Source organism: Artemia sp. Qi Xiang Cuo, chromosome 1 (genome assembly GCF_049724085.1).
Source record: "Artemia sp. Qi Xiang Cuo chromosome 1, ASM4972408v1, whole genome shotgun sequence".
Lineage (NCBI taxonomy): Eukaryota > Metazoa > Arthropoda > Branchiopoda > Anostraca > Artemiidae > Artemia > Artemia sp. Qi Xiang Cuo.
Genome location: NC_142794.1, coordinates 101,074,384 through 101,088,516, shown reverse-complemented (window position 1 = coordinate 101,088,516; position 14,133 = coordinate 101,074,384). Strand labels below are relative to the sequence as shown.

Here is a 14,133-nt window from a genome sequence, read left to right as displayed (position 1 = left end):
ATTGCTCACACATTCAACAGCTCTTTCTGTTTCAAGGAATTACAATCAGTGCTCTTTAAGCACGATTTGATCAACTTTTCGTATTTTGAAAGAAGTATACTAAATTAGAAATTGAGTAGATGAGATGAAGATTTTTTTTACTTATTACTCACCCATGTTCAGTATTGGATCATAGGGGTACTTTTGAATCGTAGTAAGTATGACTGCCACATTCGGAGGTATTTTTTTGCATCGTATTTGTAATGATATGTTCACTGAAGTCGAATTTCTATTTGACTACAGGTCTTTATAACCTGTATTTTTTACTCTGTAAAAAAATGCAAAAAAAAAATCAAAATTGTTTACTTGTTATTTGGTTACTTATTATTCAAAATATTATTGAATAAAATTAGTTTCCTATCCCCCCCCCCTCTGAAGTTTATTTTTATTGGTCCCTATCTTTGGTTGGATAGTAGGGCCCGAGTGGCACTGATGCTACTCCTTTGCTCTCGAAGTAAAATAAGCTAATTACGTCCAACACTGATATGTCCCTATAACTGACCAAATCGACTCTAGGGGAGAGAAAAACCCTCACTTTGGAATCTCTCAAATGTCTCTCTTTTCTCGCCACTTCAGTTCCTTGCGCTCAAGGACTAGAATGGAAGAAGAACCCTTCTGGTATCACCGAACGATACTGCTGTCTATACTCAGATATCTTATGTCGTAGAAGATACCTCACCATCATAGGAATTACTTCCTATGCCAAACCTAGGCTATAATTTAAAATTATATACACTTGAATAAAGGTAAAAAACAATATTAACTCATGAAATGTCGAAACAGAACTAGCTTATAGAAATAGAAGAAAAAAACCTATACACGCTGCTTCTAGGGGCGGGTTCTCTTCGAGGTTATGAGCAATGGCTGGAATTCGCCCAAGATCTTTTATTACGGGTGTTTCAGCATATTGTCAGACACAGTTCGATAATCAGTGGATCTTTATTCACGCTGAGCCTTGTCTGGCAACATGGCTTTCTAACCATATGATTTGCCTGGATGAGTCACTGTCTATTTGCAAAACAATTTTCTGTGTTGGATCTTTTCTGTTGGTCATTCACTGGTAGATGGCAGAAAATGTCGGAAATAATCAAATATTTCCAAGTGTCATTTCGATATCGATATTTACGTTTCGATATTGATAACTGGTCCGATATATTGATACATCAATGTCGTATATCACTAAATACTGAATTAAAAGTATCCCTGTGTTTAAATTTTTGACTTAGGGCTCTATAAAACTTTTTTGTTTCTTTGTCATCAATGCAAATTTTATTTCTACAGAAGCTGTCAATAAATTGGGAGTTAGACTGGATAAAGACAAGCAATTGCACATGAATTTTTTTGGAGGGAATGAGTAATTTGCTATGCTGCTCCTCCTCCCCCCCCCAAAAAAAAAAAAATAAATGCGAGAGATATAAGTAAAAGCATGGCCATCTTGGTATTTAGAGAAAAAGTAAGGGCCAGAGTACTTCTAAGCTTTTCTAGCAAACGTTTATTAAAATCTGATATTCAGTTTCAATGGGCATATGCATTACATGATTTTTGTCTGCGGCAACTATTTAATGTGAATGTAATTCAAAATATCTTTTACTCCGCAACTTGAATGGTTAGACGTTCTTGATTCTGTGCCTAGTGACGGGGTGTCACTTATCGCTATTTTAGCGATTCTTTTTCTTGTCTGGTGACTTATTTTGCCTAACAATTAGAAAAAAAAACATCAGTGAAATTATGTTGTTGTTTTTTTCAAATCGAGAGAGAGGCACAACAATTCAAACAATAAAAGAAACACATTAATGATTTATTCGGAATAAAATTAGTGGTAGTATTTTAGTTTTGAGAATAGAATATGCAAGTTAGCAAGTTTTTGTCTTTATTCATGGGACTTTTACTTCAATGCCTAATATGTCTGCTTTCTTACTAATGACACTTGTAGTTGATCCATGTATATGGATTATTCATCCAGGTCAAAAGAGATAAGACAGAGAACAATATAATATTATACAATAATATAAAACAGTATAGTATACAATATCTATTTCAGATCGAGCCAAGTTCGATTCAAATATTGGCCCCAAGTTATCTTAACAATAGATCCAGAGGCTCAAAGTAAGAGATGAAGTAACCCTGCATTATTTTTGGTGACCTGGTAAAAAAAATTAGTCGGGAATATCGTGGTACAAAACGCAGCGGTTTGACAGATTTAATATTTAAATTTAATTAATTAAAAGAAAAAATTAATAAAATGATGAGTTTCCTTAAAAACATGTAAATACAGGCACAGCCTTTAAAATGTCGATTTTCGATTTGTCAAAATCTTACACTCAGTTGGTAAATGCAGCCATCTAACCAAAATCTAATTTAGTACATTAGTTAAAAGATGAATAAAAGAGAAGGATTTGGATTAAGGAAAATGGTGTCTTAAAAGAATATATATTGCTGTCTAGATATTTTTTACTAGTCCGAGTGATTGACTCAGTAGCGAAACGGGCCACTCCGTAAAATATCTAGGACTCGGAAGAAAATGGTTGATGAACAGGCTAGTATAGCGTAAAGGGTAAGTTTATTGTTAATAATAATTGCCGGAAGAAAACAAAATTAAATACAGAAAATAAATGTCAAGTCTATATACCAACTGAGTATAAGCAAAATTTCACCAAGTGATCCCGAATCTTAAATTGTTCTTATATTATTTAATTCTTTACGTTCAATGACTATTTTTGTATTTTGATTAATTTTTCCCAACATCAAGATATCCCTCCCCCGAGATAAATCAATCGTCGAGTGTAGTCCCCGAAGGCGTGCCAAAATAAAATTCGGTGGTGGCAGACGTAATTATGCTTGGTGGTGCCGGAGCACCGCCGAAAACTGATTGGTGGTGCGCCGTCAACTTTTCCGCGTTTGTTCTATTTTTAGAATGTTTTGGCTTGTTTTTTGAAAGTTTGAAAACTAAATTGGTACTGGTTCTTATCAGAATTCCATGTAAGCAAGAGTTTTCGGGGTTTACAATTCAGCTTCATTAACATGACCGAATCTCAGACAAAACAAGGACAAGACGTCAATCTTAACTTCTCCCAACATATTTTTTAAATCCAAATGATCGACAGTGAGACCTTAAACTGCCTGAAATTTTCGTTGATCCGACCAAACAGGAAATCTAAAATTTGAAATTAAACTCTAAAACTTAAAATAAGTTTAGTTGCACCATATCTAGCTCTAGAAACCTCAAATGAATTTGATGTGTATATCTTACTCCGTGTCTGAATTTGCTATTCTTGTAACCTACATTCCACTTCTTTGACCACCCTATGCCTGTTTTGCATTATCTTTGAGGTCTCTGCCCTTCATTACAATACTCAGGGAAACCAATTTTTATTTCCACTTTACCAATGATTTTTCTTCAATTGGATCACAACAAAAACTAAAGGTAAAGAGTACGGTATTGGACTTTGCAGTTCCTACTGGCGGTTATGATCTCCATTTTATGGCCCTTCAGCCACGAAGCGTAATGGGGGGTTGTAGGCAAGCCATTCTTTGCTTTGATACCCTTCCTGATTACCTTCCTCAAATTTCTCAAGGTTCCCATTAGGACCTGGGTCGATTTTGGTTAAGTATACAGAATTAATTCAGAGACTCCTGTTCCAAACCAATAACCATCAAGACCAAGGTTTGAACTTTTGTTCTTACCGACAAAGGATTTCTAGGCTAGCGTGCTAACGACTCGGATAGGATGGCTCAAAATTGTACTAAACCGCCTTTTTGCATTTCAGAGATTTACCAATACCTCGGTTCAAACGAAAACTAGCTGTAAAGTTTTATAATCAGACCTATAAAAGGTAATAAAAGTTAAAGAGGTAATAAAAAGTTAATTTTTTGATTAAGTAAATAAAAAATATATAAAATCGGCATTCAGACTTTCAAGCTTTGCAGTTAACATGACTACTATACCCAAAATGGTGGTAATAAAAACTAAAGTAGTGAAATTCAGAAAAAAAACAAAGCAACCACTGCCGCGAGATTCCACATATTATACTTTTAACAAAATATAATTACTAAACCTACGTCCGTGGCCTAACAGCTTCAATTAACTTATCAACTGAAGATTTTATATGAATTAATTCAGTCAAGCAGAAGCTAAATTTCATTTCCCTTTTTTTCTTTTTTACAATTAGCAGATTAAGCTGTAATATTCTGAAACTGTCAAGATCTACTGCTAGTTTGTACTAAAATGTTGTGATTATAATACCACATATGTTTTCATCATTATTACTGCTCTGACCATAACAAAAGTTAGACTTTGGCGGAAAAGCTAAGGGTGAATTAAAGTGAATATGATAATGAAAATGGATGGAAATCGAATATAAATAAATGCGTAAAAATGGAGAAAAACATTAGAATTTAAATAATCAGCAATTAACCTAAATAATAAGGGGGGTTGATACTTCCCTACATCTCTCTCTCTACGCTACAATGACAATTATTTTTCATTGCCTCACTATTGAATCCTTTCACTTAGAAGTAATGAAAGTTTTGAAATAAAGTGCGTCTTAGCGTGCTGGCTGATGTTAGCTATACTATAGGCTGGTGGATTGAATGCTATTGACCTTTGAAGTTTGGTGAAGAGTTTCCATATATTTGCTCAGCTACAGTAAGAAAGAGTTTTTAAATTAAGTATTCGAGGAATATTAGGGCTAGTTGAAAATCATTTTGATTAGAAATTATTTCATTGTAGTGAATAGGACAGAATTAAGTGAAAGGTCATCTAAAGTCCGTAGTAGACGAGTAAATAGAAAAATATTTTGATTAGAATTTAAACTTTTTCCATGTGTCATGGAATAGAGGATTTTGATTTATATTTGCCTCTGAATAATCTCCGAAAATAATTCAGGGATAAATTCTTTTTCCCCTTACGAAATATGTTCAATATTAACACCCTTAGATAAAGTCAGTAATGCACCAGCGTTCAGGCAATTGCCAATTGTGATATCATTTTTTTGCCCCTCCCCCTCTCCCCTTGTCAAATAGAAATACTATTCTATCTCCTTACGTAATATATTTCAGGCTTTCTTGGTAGACCCAGATAATCCACAATTGCATTATTTTTATCACATATAAGAAAAAAACAGAAGAAATTATAAATTTAGCAATTTATGGCTCATAGCGAATTTTCCTCGAGATTTTAGTGTTTTTATTTTTGACCGACGACAGCCGTATTGAACATTCCTTCCTTTAAACGGTTTCAAGAAGTAACTGAAGAAATAAGGACCACATTTGTTGATTTTCTATAAATTCTTAATGAACAAGCTATGGTTCTCCAGCAATTTTTTGAAAAAAAGCCGTATTACATTTCATAAAAGATGTATGGTATGTATATCCATTATACTAGAATCAGGAATAAGCTTTAGGAAGGCCACAGCCTTCCTTTAAATGCTGCTTAGGGGACCGGGAGCTTTGAATGAATTTGAACTGAAATTGGCATATAATCAGCAACTGCTGTTGATTCACAAAGTTTTTGTCGCGAAATATGCCTTGACCTTATTGAAAAACACAGTTGTAAATTGGGTGGTCCCAGAAAAATAGTTGAAATAGATGAAGCAAAATAGGGAAAATACAATAGGGGACGCTATATTGAAGGACAGTGGGTGTTTGGAGGTATTGAAAGAGACACTGCAAACTTTTTATTGTTCCTGTTCCCAACCAAACTGCTGACACTACTAGAAATTATAAAAGAGTAGATACATCCAGGAACAACTAGGCTAGGCTATAATTTCTGTTGCTAGAGCTCATACAATAGATTCGGCATGCAATGTTTTCAACACCTGACTGTCAACCATTCTTTGAATTTTGTGGACCCTGTGACTAGGGCCCACACACAAAATATTGAACATCTATGGCATTCGATGCATGAAGCAATTCCCAAGTACAGGAGATTGGACAAACATAGGCCTATGACTGGATATCTTGCCGAGTTTTATTGGAAAACCTTTTTTCCCATTAAAGGGACCAGACTGCATCATCTATTGCTACAGGCTGCTGAACTAAACAAACCAGATACTCATCATCAAGATCAAAGTTTACCTCATCAGTCAAGGCACCAACCAATAAAAATCAAATTTTTCACCACATTGTCTCTATTTAATCATCTGTCAAATTATAATTTAATCATCCATATCATCTGATCATTATAAATTTATCACCTCTTCAATTTCCTCTGATTGTGAAACTGCTAGATCATCCTAGAATCAAAAAAGGTATTTTTTACATTATTTCATTTCTTTTCAATTCTGTGCATATTTTGTATTTTTGTCAGTGCTCATTAAAAAAAACTAATTAAAAAATAATAATATTGCTGTAAATATAATTATACATACAGAGTATATACCCCAACCCTCTGATTTTGCAAATATATACCCTGATTTGGATATATTTAGGGTTTGGGGTACAGTCCATTTGGTTATATTTAGGTTCAGAATGCAAATTTTGTTATATATTTGCACATTAGGGGGGTGGGGGTATATACTTTGTATGTATATGTATATTTATAGCAACATTTTGATTTTTGCCACTGCTATTAATATTTTGTGTTTATGCCACTGATCATTAAAAAAAAGTATTAAAAAGACTGGCATGAATGCTATCTAAAAAAAAACTTATTTGGCGGCAATTTCAAAAGACTTAAGCAGTGAATCTCAGCGTGGTAATTTTAGGAAACTTTCTCTTAAGCTGGAAAAAGAAGGATTTTAGAGGAAAAACTTGATGATAAAGGTTCTCCCCTTGGATAATATGAGAACTGGGATCATTATACATATTTTAAAGTAAGAATTGTTTTCTTAACATTTCTTCTTATCAGGTGCCACAATTCTAAATTTTTACCTGAAATTTTAACAAAACAACTTTTTACCTTAATTTCCAGTTGTCAGTTTTTTTTTCTTTGGCTTTAGGCCTAGTTCTGAAAATGCAATGCCTATTATTAGAGTAGAATTTGGTAGCCTACTTTCCCATTAGGCTATATGGGCACAGTAAAATTCTACTTTAGCTACTTTTGGCTATCTTGGAAAGGGGCAAGGTTAGGAAATTGAAACTTTCAGGGATAGGTCTAGAGGCTAAAATATTTACCCCCTCCCTCTAGAGGGTCCTGAAAATTGTCTACATCGCCTATTGAAATTTTGACAAAACAACATTTTACCTTAATTTTCAGTTATAAGTTTCTTTTTCTCTGGCTTTAGTTCTGAAAATGCAATTCCTGTTATTCGAGTAGAATTTTTAGCCATATCAATGCTTTTTTCAAAATTTAGGAAATGTATTTGCATATCTTCAAAACCTTATAAATCAGGATTGAGCAAAGTTGTGAAGCTGAAAACAATTTTGTTGTACTTCATTTTAAGCAGAATATTTATTTTACAAGGTTTCACTTTTATGACACACAGATTTTTAAAGGTCATCAAAGGTCAGGGTCCTCTAGAGGGAGAAGGAGTGGAGGTAGGTACTTCAAAATACCTTCTCAGGACATACTTTAGCCTGTAGATCTATCCCTGAAAGTTTCATTTTCCTAAGCAAACTTCTTTCCAAGATAGCCAAAAGTAACTAAAGTAGAATTTTACATTTTCTTCTAATACATCCATCTTATCACTTATCTAAAAAAATCCATAGTGTTTAGAGAAATAACTGTTACAAGACCAAATAGGAACATGGATAAAATAGGCTAGAGTAAAAGACCTTTTTGGAGAAGACCACTTTTCTTTAGCATTCCAGTAAAAAAGAGGTAGGTTGTTGGACCACCCCTATTTTACTTCAGCATGATGCAGTGTGAAGGTAATAACAAGAACCCCACTTTTTTGTGAAATTTTCACCAATAATTTGTCAGCATAAATTAAAAAATGTGGCCTTGTTTGACAAGCAATTAAAGATATAAAAATAAAGCCTATTTAATATTTTTGATTTAGGCTATAGAACAAATATCAAGCAGTAAAAGTTACATTTTTAGAATCTAAAGAAAATCAGCTTTCTGTTAATTTGTGAATAAAACTGAACACTGAAAGGATATATACATCAAAATAGGATAAATGGTATTTCCAAAAACAGGTCCTTGTGGGTAAGTCAATAATTTTAATAATAACCATATTGATGCATAGCTTAGGTTTTTTGCTATTCATTGATAGCCTTTATTCAATTCTTCTCATTTCCTCTTTGGTAACAAGGTGTGAGGGTTTTAATTGTGCTCAATTAGATACTGGTCCTTTACCCTACTTAGAAAATTTTAAAAAGACAGGCCAAATTTGTTGACATTCTGATATGGTAAAAAACTTCCATAATGGCACCAAAAAATCACTTGGGGAGAAAAAAACAAGTTATAAAGCCAACCAAGTGCTTTTGTTAAATATTGTAGACATCAAGTAACAGTGTATTCAGCAATTTATATTCAGGTTTTACTGTAAACATAGGCCTGTAGTGGCTGGCCTCTTCTGAAGGAAAGGTACTAAACAAATAAAAGTATTAGGCAATCCATTTGACTCCATATCATGTGATAATCATAACATGGTTCCTTTTCTAAATGTACTCACCTTTTTGCTTGATCATCCCAGATGTGATAAAATTTTAGTTTAGGAGGTTTTGATGTTTTGGAAATTTGGTGAATAAAACCCTCAGGAATATAGCTATAATGACATCCTAGGAAGATGTACCTATTTCAAGGGATATCCACCACACAGCTTAATAAAATAGGGTAAATTTGTAGTTTACAGTATAAAAGCTTGGATAAAAGTGAATATATCACTTGATACCTTTTACAGAATTCTAGAATTCTAGTTCAGAATACAGAATTCTAGTTCAGGGGCCTGTGGCTATCTTGGAAAGTTGTTCTTTTGGGTGAATAAAACTCAGGAATTCACCAAGAGCCTTAATGCTCTCCTGGGAAGATATTTTGAAGTCCCCACCTCCACACCATCTTCCAACAAATAGGTTTTGTTAGAGGACAGGCTGTCCTCCAACAAAACCTATTACTACATCTGAGTAAGCTCCAAGAAAAACGCAAAAATGTTGGTTTGCGCTATGCATTTTTACCTTCTTTATTTAAACAATGAAGTGATGATGCTCATTGTATGCTGCTGCTGATTGTTTTCACTGATAAAGTGTAATTTGTCAGATACTAGATATTAGTGTAAATGTCAGTTTCTAGTATGTACATACTAGGTATGACACAAAAACAATGGTGAGCTCCTGTGTAGGTACTAGGTAATATCAACGAAATGAAGCACCAGAGAATAATTTCACCTGCACCATTGGATTTCTTGTAGTCTAATTAGGCAGGATCCACTCTTAACTAAAATTCGAATTTTTTGTAGATACTAAGTTTTGTCAGAGGACAGCCAATCTCTTCCAAGAGTGGACTGTCCTTTAAAAATCTTTCATCATGAAAGTTAAACCTTGTAAAATAGATCTTCTGCTCAAAAAAGGTACAAAAAATATGTTTTGAGCCATATACCTTTGCAAAATCCCAGTTTATAAGGTTTTACAGACATTTGAGGGACTAAAATAAGATTGTAGAGAGGTTGGCTATAACATAATACTTTTATTCATCTAACACGCAACGATACAGAGTCTGGCCACAAAGAGGCCACTGAGACTAATTTTTGCATAAAATAAAACAAATACAATAGTACTCTAATGCAAGTTACACAACATTTAAAACACTTACAATTTTTGAACATATAATCCGAGGGATTCCCAATATAAACTTACCAGAGGTCAGTCCGACATAAAATTAGTATCAGCCTCCCAGTTCCCATAAAATGTTTCTTTTATACCAAGCATCAACCACATCTTAGTTGCCCCCAATCACATTTACTACAAGTATACATTTCTTTTGTGTGTCCCATATTAGAGTATGCTTGTCCTGTGTGGCACCCTGGCCTCTCAAATGAAGCAACACAAAAAATGTCTAAAAGAGAGCTCTAAGAATTATTTTTAAAGAGGACAAGATACTATATTTGCATTTGTTAAATATCTCAAAAATAGAGACCCTCAAGAGAAGAAGAAATAATTTGTGCCTCCCGTTTTGGTAATTTGGCACTTTTGAACCCCCATACTGTGAACCTTTTCCCTGAATACCATGTACCTGATAGAACTCGTCCTCCACAAACTGTTTTCCAGCTTATCCCCACCTTATCTTCCATTCTTTGTACTACCTTGCAGTAAAAAAATCTTTTATCCCTTTTTTACTGTTATAATAAATCATTGTTAATTTGTACATAAATTTTATCTTATCTTTTACATGATAAAAGAAACAGCTTGTTTTTCTTTTTACTTCTTTTTTTCCTATCTCCTTTTTATGTTGTTTTTTAAACATTTGTTAATGTATATATTATTTTTTTTATCAGTTTTTATATTTTTAAATAGTTGCCATTTAGCTGTTTATAATATAACTGACGAAGGGATCAATCATATAACATTCTATTTTTTTTTTTGCATTGTTTGCTAATTTTTTAGTTGTGGTGCTTTTGTTATGATTTTCTTGTTTATTTGTTTTTTTATGGACTGTGACATTCAAATTTGGCCCTTCAGGGCTTGTGATAGTAATTTCTTGAAATAAATATCTATATCTACATCTTATTTGGCCCACTGACACACATAGCGATGAATTGGTGATTTCTTTTCAAGTCTACTCATACCAGGATGTGCTCTTTATATTAATAAAAAGTGGTATTTCAAAACTTGTATTTTACATCTTAATGTTTTTACTAAAATCCAATTTTGGCTTAATTAGTCAGCTTCACAAAAATATTTTGAATTAGAATTTTATCATAAATCCAAATGTAGGCCTAGCATTCATTTGGGTTTGAAATGAACTTTACCCCTCCCCCCTGTACAAATTTGCAAATATCTACCCTAAATTGTTGTACATATACAATGAATTTTATAACATTTTGACAACCTATTAAATCAGTTTGAAGAAAAGAGTGGCCTTTAGAAATTTAGTGTCACTCAGGGTGTAAGTTTGCTAATTGGGGGGGGGGTTAAAGTTTGTTTTGTCCCAAATGAATGTTGTATTTAGATTCCAGAATGAAATTCTGATTCTAAATATATGTCATATATATATATATATATATATATATATATATATATATATATATATATATATATATATATATATATATATATATATATATGTATCTCATAATTGAGTTAATTGGAAAATTTGCCAGAAATAGAATGAAAACTCAAAATTAAGGTAAAATGTGTTTTGCCAGAATTTAGACACCTGTCATTTATGCAATCTTCTAAGCCTTAAAATTAAGAAAAGGGTAGCTATAGTAGCTTGATAATATCTTCCCAGTGTATATTTTTGGACCTGAAATCATTCCTGAAAGTTTCATTCACCTAGCTTGATTACTTTCCAAGATACCAATAAGCCCTTAGATTAGAATTTTACCAAAACTAACTTGTATACAGGAACTGAAATTGGTCATCTGGCTAGCAAAAATGAAGGATTACATATAGACAATGATGAGTTAAGTAATTAGTTTGCAATTAAAATATACAGCAGAGTTTAACTTAGTCAAAAAGTTAGCTAAAATCAAGGCATTCCATAAACAGTTTTTTTTTTAAATGAATAAACAAGTTGGCTATCAAAAGCATTAACAACCCTTACATTAGTCAGATATAAATTACTTTCCAAGTCTTCACACAGCTTTTTGCTAGTCAGTAATAATGGAAATAAACAATGAGACTAAAGGCAGCATAGCCATAAGTACTTAACCTCTGGTAGGACTTAACCTCTGGTATCTCTTCATTTAGAATAAACCCTAATAATTGTTCTGCAGGGTAATACCTCTCTTCTTATTGCAGCAAATTTTTCTTTTGAAAAAAAAAGCAATTAGGAATTAAATAATAAAAAAAAGTAAGAGTTTTCAACTGAAAGTAAGGAGCAACATTAAAACTTAAAATGAACAGAAATTATATTGTATATGATTGGGGTTGCACCCTGCTCAACACCTCTATCTTTATGCTAAAGTTTGAATGTTCATCTCAATCTTTGAAGAATGGAAGGCCCATATACTATTGGCTGTTTGGCAGATCATAATTTCATTTAAATTAATTCCAAACATCTTAAAATTTCCTTGTCATTTTATTCCTTTTACACTTAGGGGTGTCAATTCACAAAGATTTAGTTGGATGGCAAAATTTATTTTAAAAAGATACAGAATCGCAGAGCAAATTTAGCAGTATTATTAATTTTTTTCTTAAAGAAAATAATTCCCATGCAGGTATTCTTCAAATGTAGGCAAGTACACATGCCCCCACCACATTTACATCAGTCTTTTGACAAATATTAATAAATTGCAAATTTTTACAAATAAAAATGTTTTATATGAATTTATCAAACTACACACTATGACATATAATTTATTTAGGCAGTGTGGCTACATAATGTCTATTAATTATTGTTGATGCTATGAAAAATGTGTATGGTATTCTTTAAATTGTATGGGACTTGCTCTGAGATTGCAGCAGCAAGTTGGAAGTGGGATTAGAATCAAAATCAGGAAAAGTTTGGCATCTTCCCATACTTTCCATTTAGCCCTAAATGGTTGGCCAAAATGGGTAATCTGTCATCCTTCATACACAGAATGTGCCCTAGCCATCTCAACCTTTTTCTCATAACAGCCCTAGAAAGCAGGATTGAACCACACTTTTTGTACAGCCTACTGATTGAAATACAGTCAGTCAGCTGGGTACCCAGAACAACCCGTAGGCAATTTCTCCAGAAAACATCTAGCAAATCTTTATCTGCTTTTTGGAGTGCCCATGCTCTAGTGTACATAGCACTTCATTTTCTTGTACATAGCACCAATCACTATAATGTATTTGTCAGGTATAGCCTACCATATAAAGATAAAACCTTTGTTAAAGCTCTTGTAGCGACGGAATCGAATGCTTGCTCATAATCTATAAAACTGCGGACCAAAGGTGTTTGATAACTCAAGCACTTCCCAATTATTACCCTAAGAGTGAAAATTTGGTTGACACATTCTCTACCCTTTCTAAAACCGCACTGCTCTTCTCTTAAAACTTTGTCTACAGCATCTCTCAGTCTAAAGCATCTCTAAGTATAATATTAGTAAGTAGTTTTATACCTACAGAGACCAGACTAATGCCTCACTAATTACCACACTCACTCTTATCACCTTTCTTATACAGTGGCTTAATTAATGTTTTCCTAAAATTGCTAGGTACTTCCTCTTTTTCAAAAATCATATTTCTAATCTTCACTAACTTATTTCTAACCTCAAAGCTGCCATATTTAAGAAACTCATTTACTATCAGCACCTGGGGCCTTATTATTTTTTAATCCTTTGACTACTGTCACTAATTCTTCCTAACAAAATAAATCTTCCTTTACACCCAAGGTGTCACAAACTTTTTCATTTTCTTCTATATCTTTGCCTGCAAATCTATCTCAATAATATATTCTCAAATTGTTCTGCCTATCTGCTCTGCCCATCTTTCCAGATCCTTGGCAATTTTTTTCATGGCCTCCACTTAACATCTCCTTGGTTCATATTTTAATACTTTCTCTACTTTCTTTACATTCATTCTTATTTTCATTTTTATTATTATGCTGTCTAGCTGCAAATTCCAGATCCTTGGCAATTTCATCCATGGCCTCCACTTCACACCTCCTTAGTTCATATTTCAATGCTTTCTCCACTTTCTTTACATTCCTTTTGTTTTCATATGATCTATCGCTCAGATAATTCTTGTAAAAGTCCCCTCTCCTTTCTATTAAACTTAAAGCTTTTTCACTAATATTCCCAGCTGTGATCATAACTTTTTTCCCCAAGACACCATCAGTAAGTTCATAAATTGTTTTCCTAAAATTATTCCACAAATCTTCCACATTGTCTAATTTTAAACTCTTGAGTTTAGTATTCAACTGTTCCTGGAAAGTTTCTTGCAAATTCTCATCCTGGAGTCTACCAACATCATAACTTCCTGGGAGGTAGTTTCCTTCCAAAACATCAGCTTTAAATTAACCCTAAACACTACCAGATGGTGATCTTTACTTTTAGCATCAGTAACAGCACTCCTACATACCAT

The 14,133-nt window shown here is 33.2% G+C and overlaps 1 protein-coding gene across 2 annotated transcripts in view; it reads left to right on the top strand.

The window, feature by feature from the left end:
• Window positions 1-5,258: 5,258 nt before the first annotated feature.
• Window positions 5,259-14,133, top strand: part of LKRSDH (lysine ketoglutarate reductase/saccharopine dehydrogenase) — a 108,536-nt gene continuing 99,661 nt past the window's right edge. The window contains exon 1 of one of the 2 annotated variants that reach the window (XM_089088148.1): window positions 5,259-5,400. In XM_089088148.1, coding sequence (XP_088944274.1) covers window positions 5,332-5,400 — 69 coding nt within the window. In that variant the 5' untranslated portion in view covers window positions 5,259-5,331. The remainder of the gene's footprint in view (window positions 5,401-14,133) is intronic. The other variant, XM_089088155.1, reaches the window with a different exon arrangement.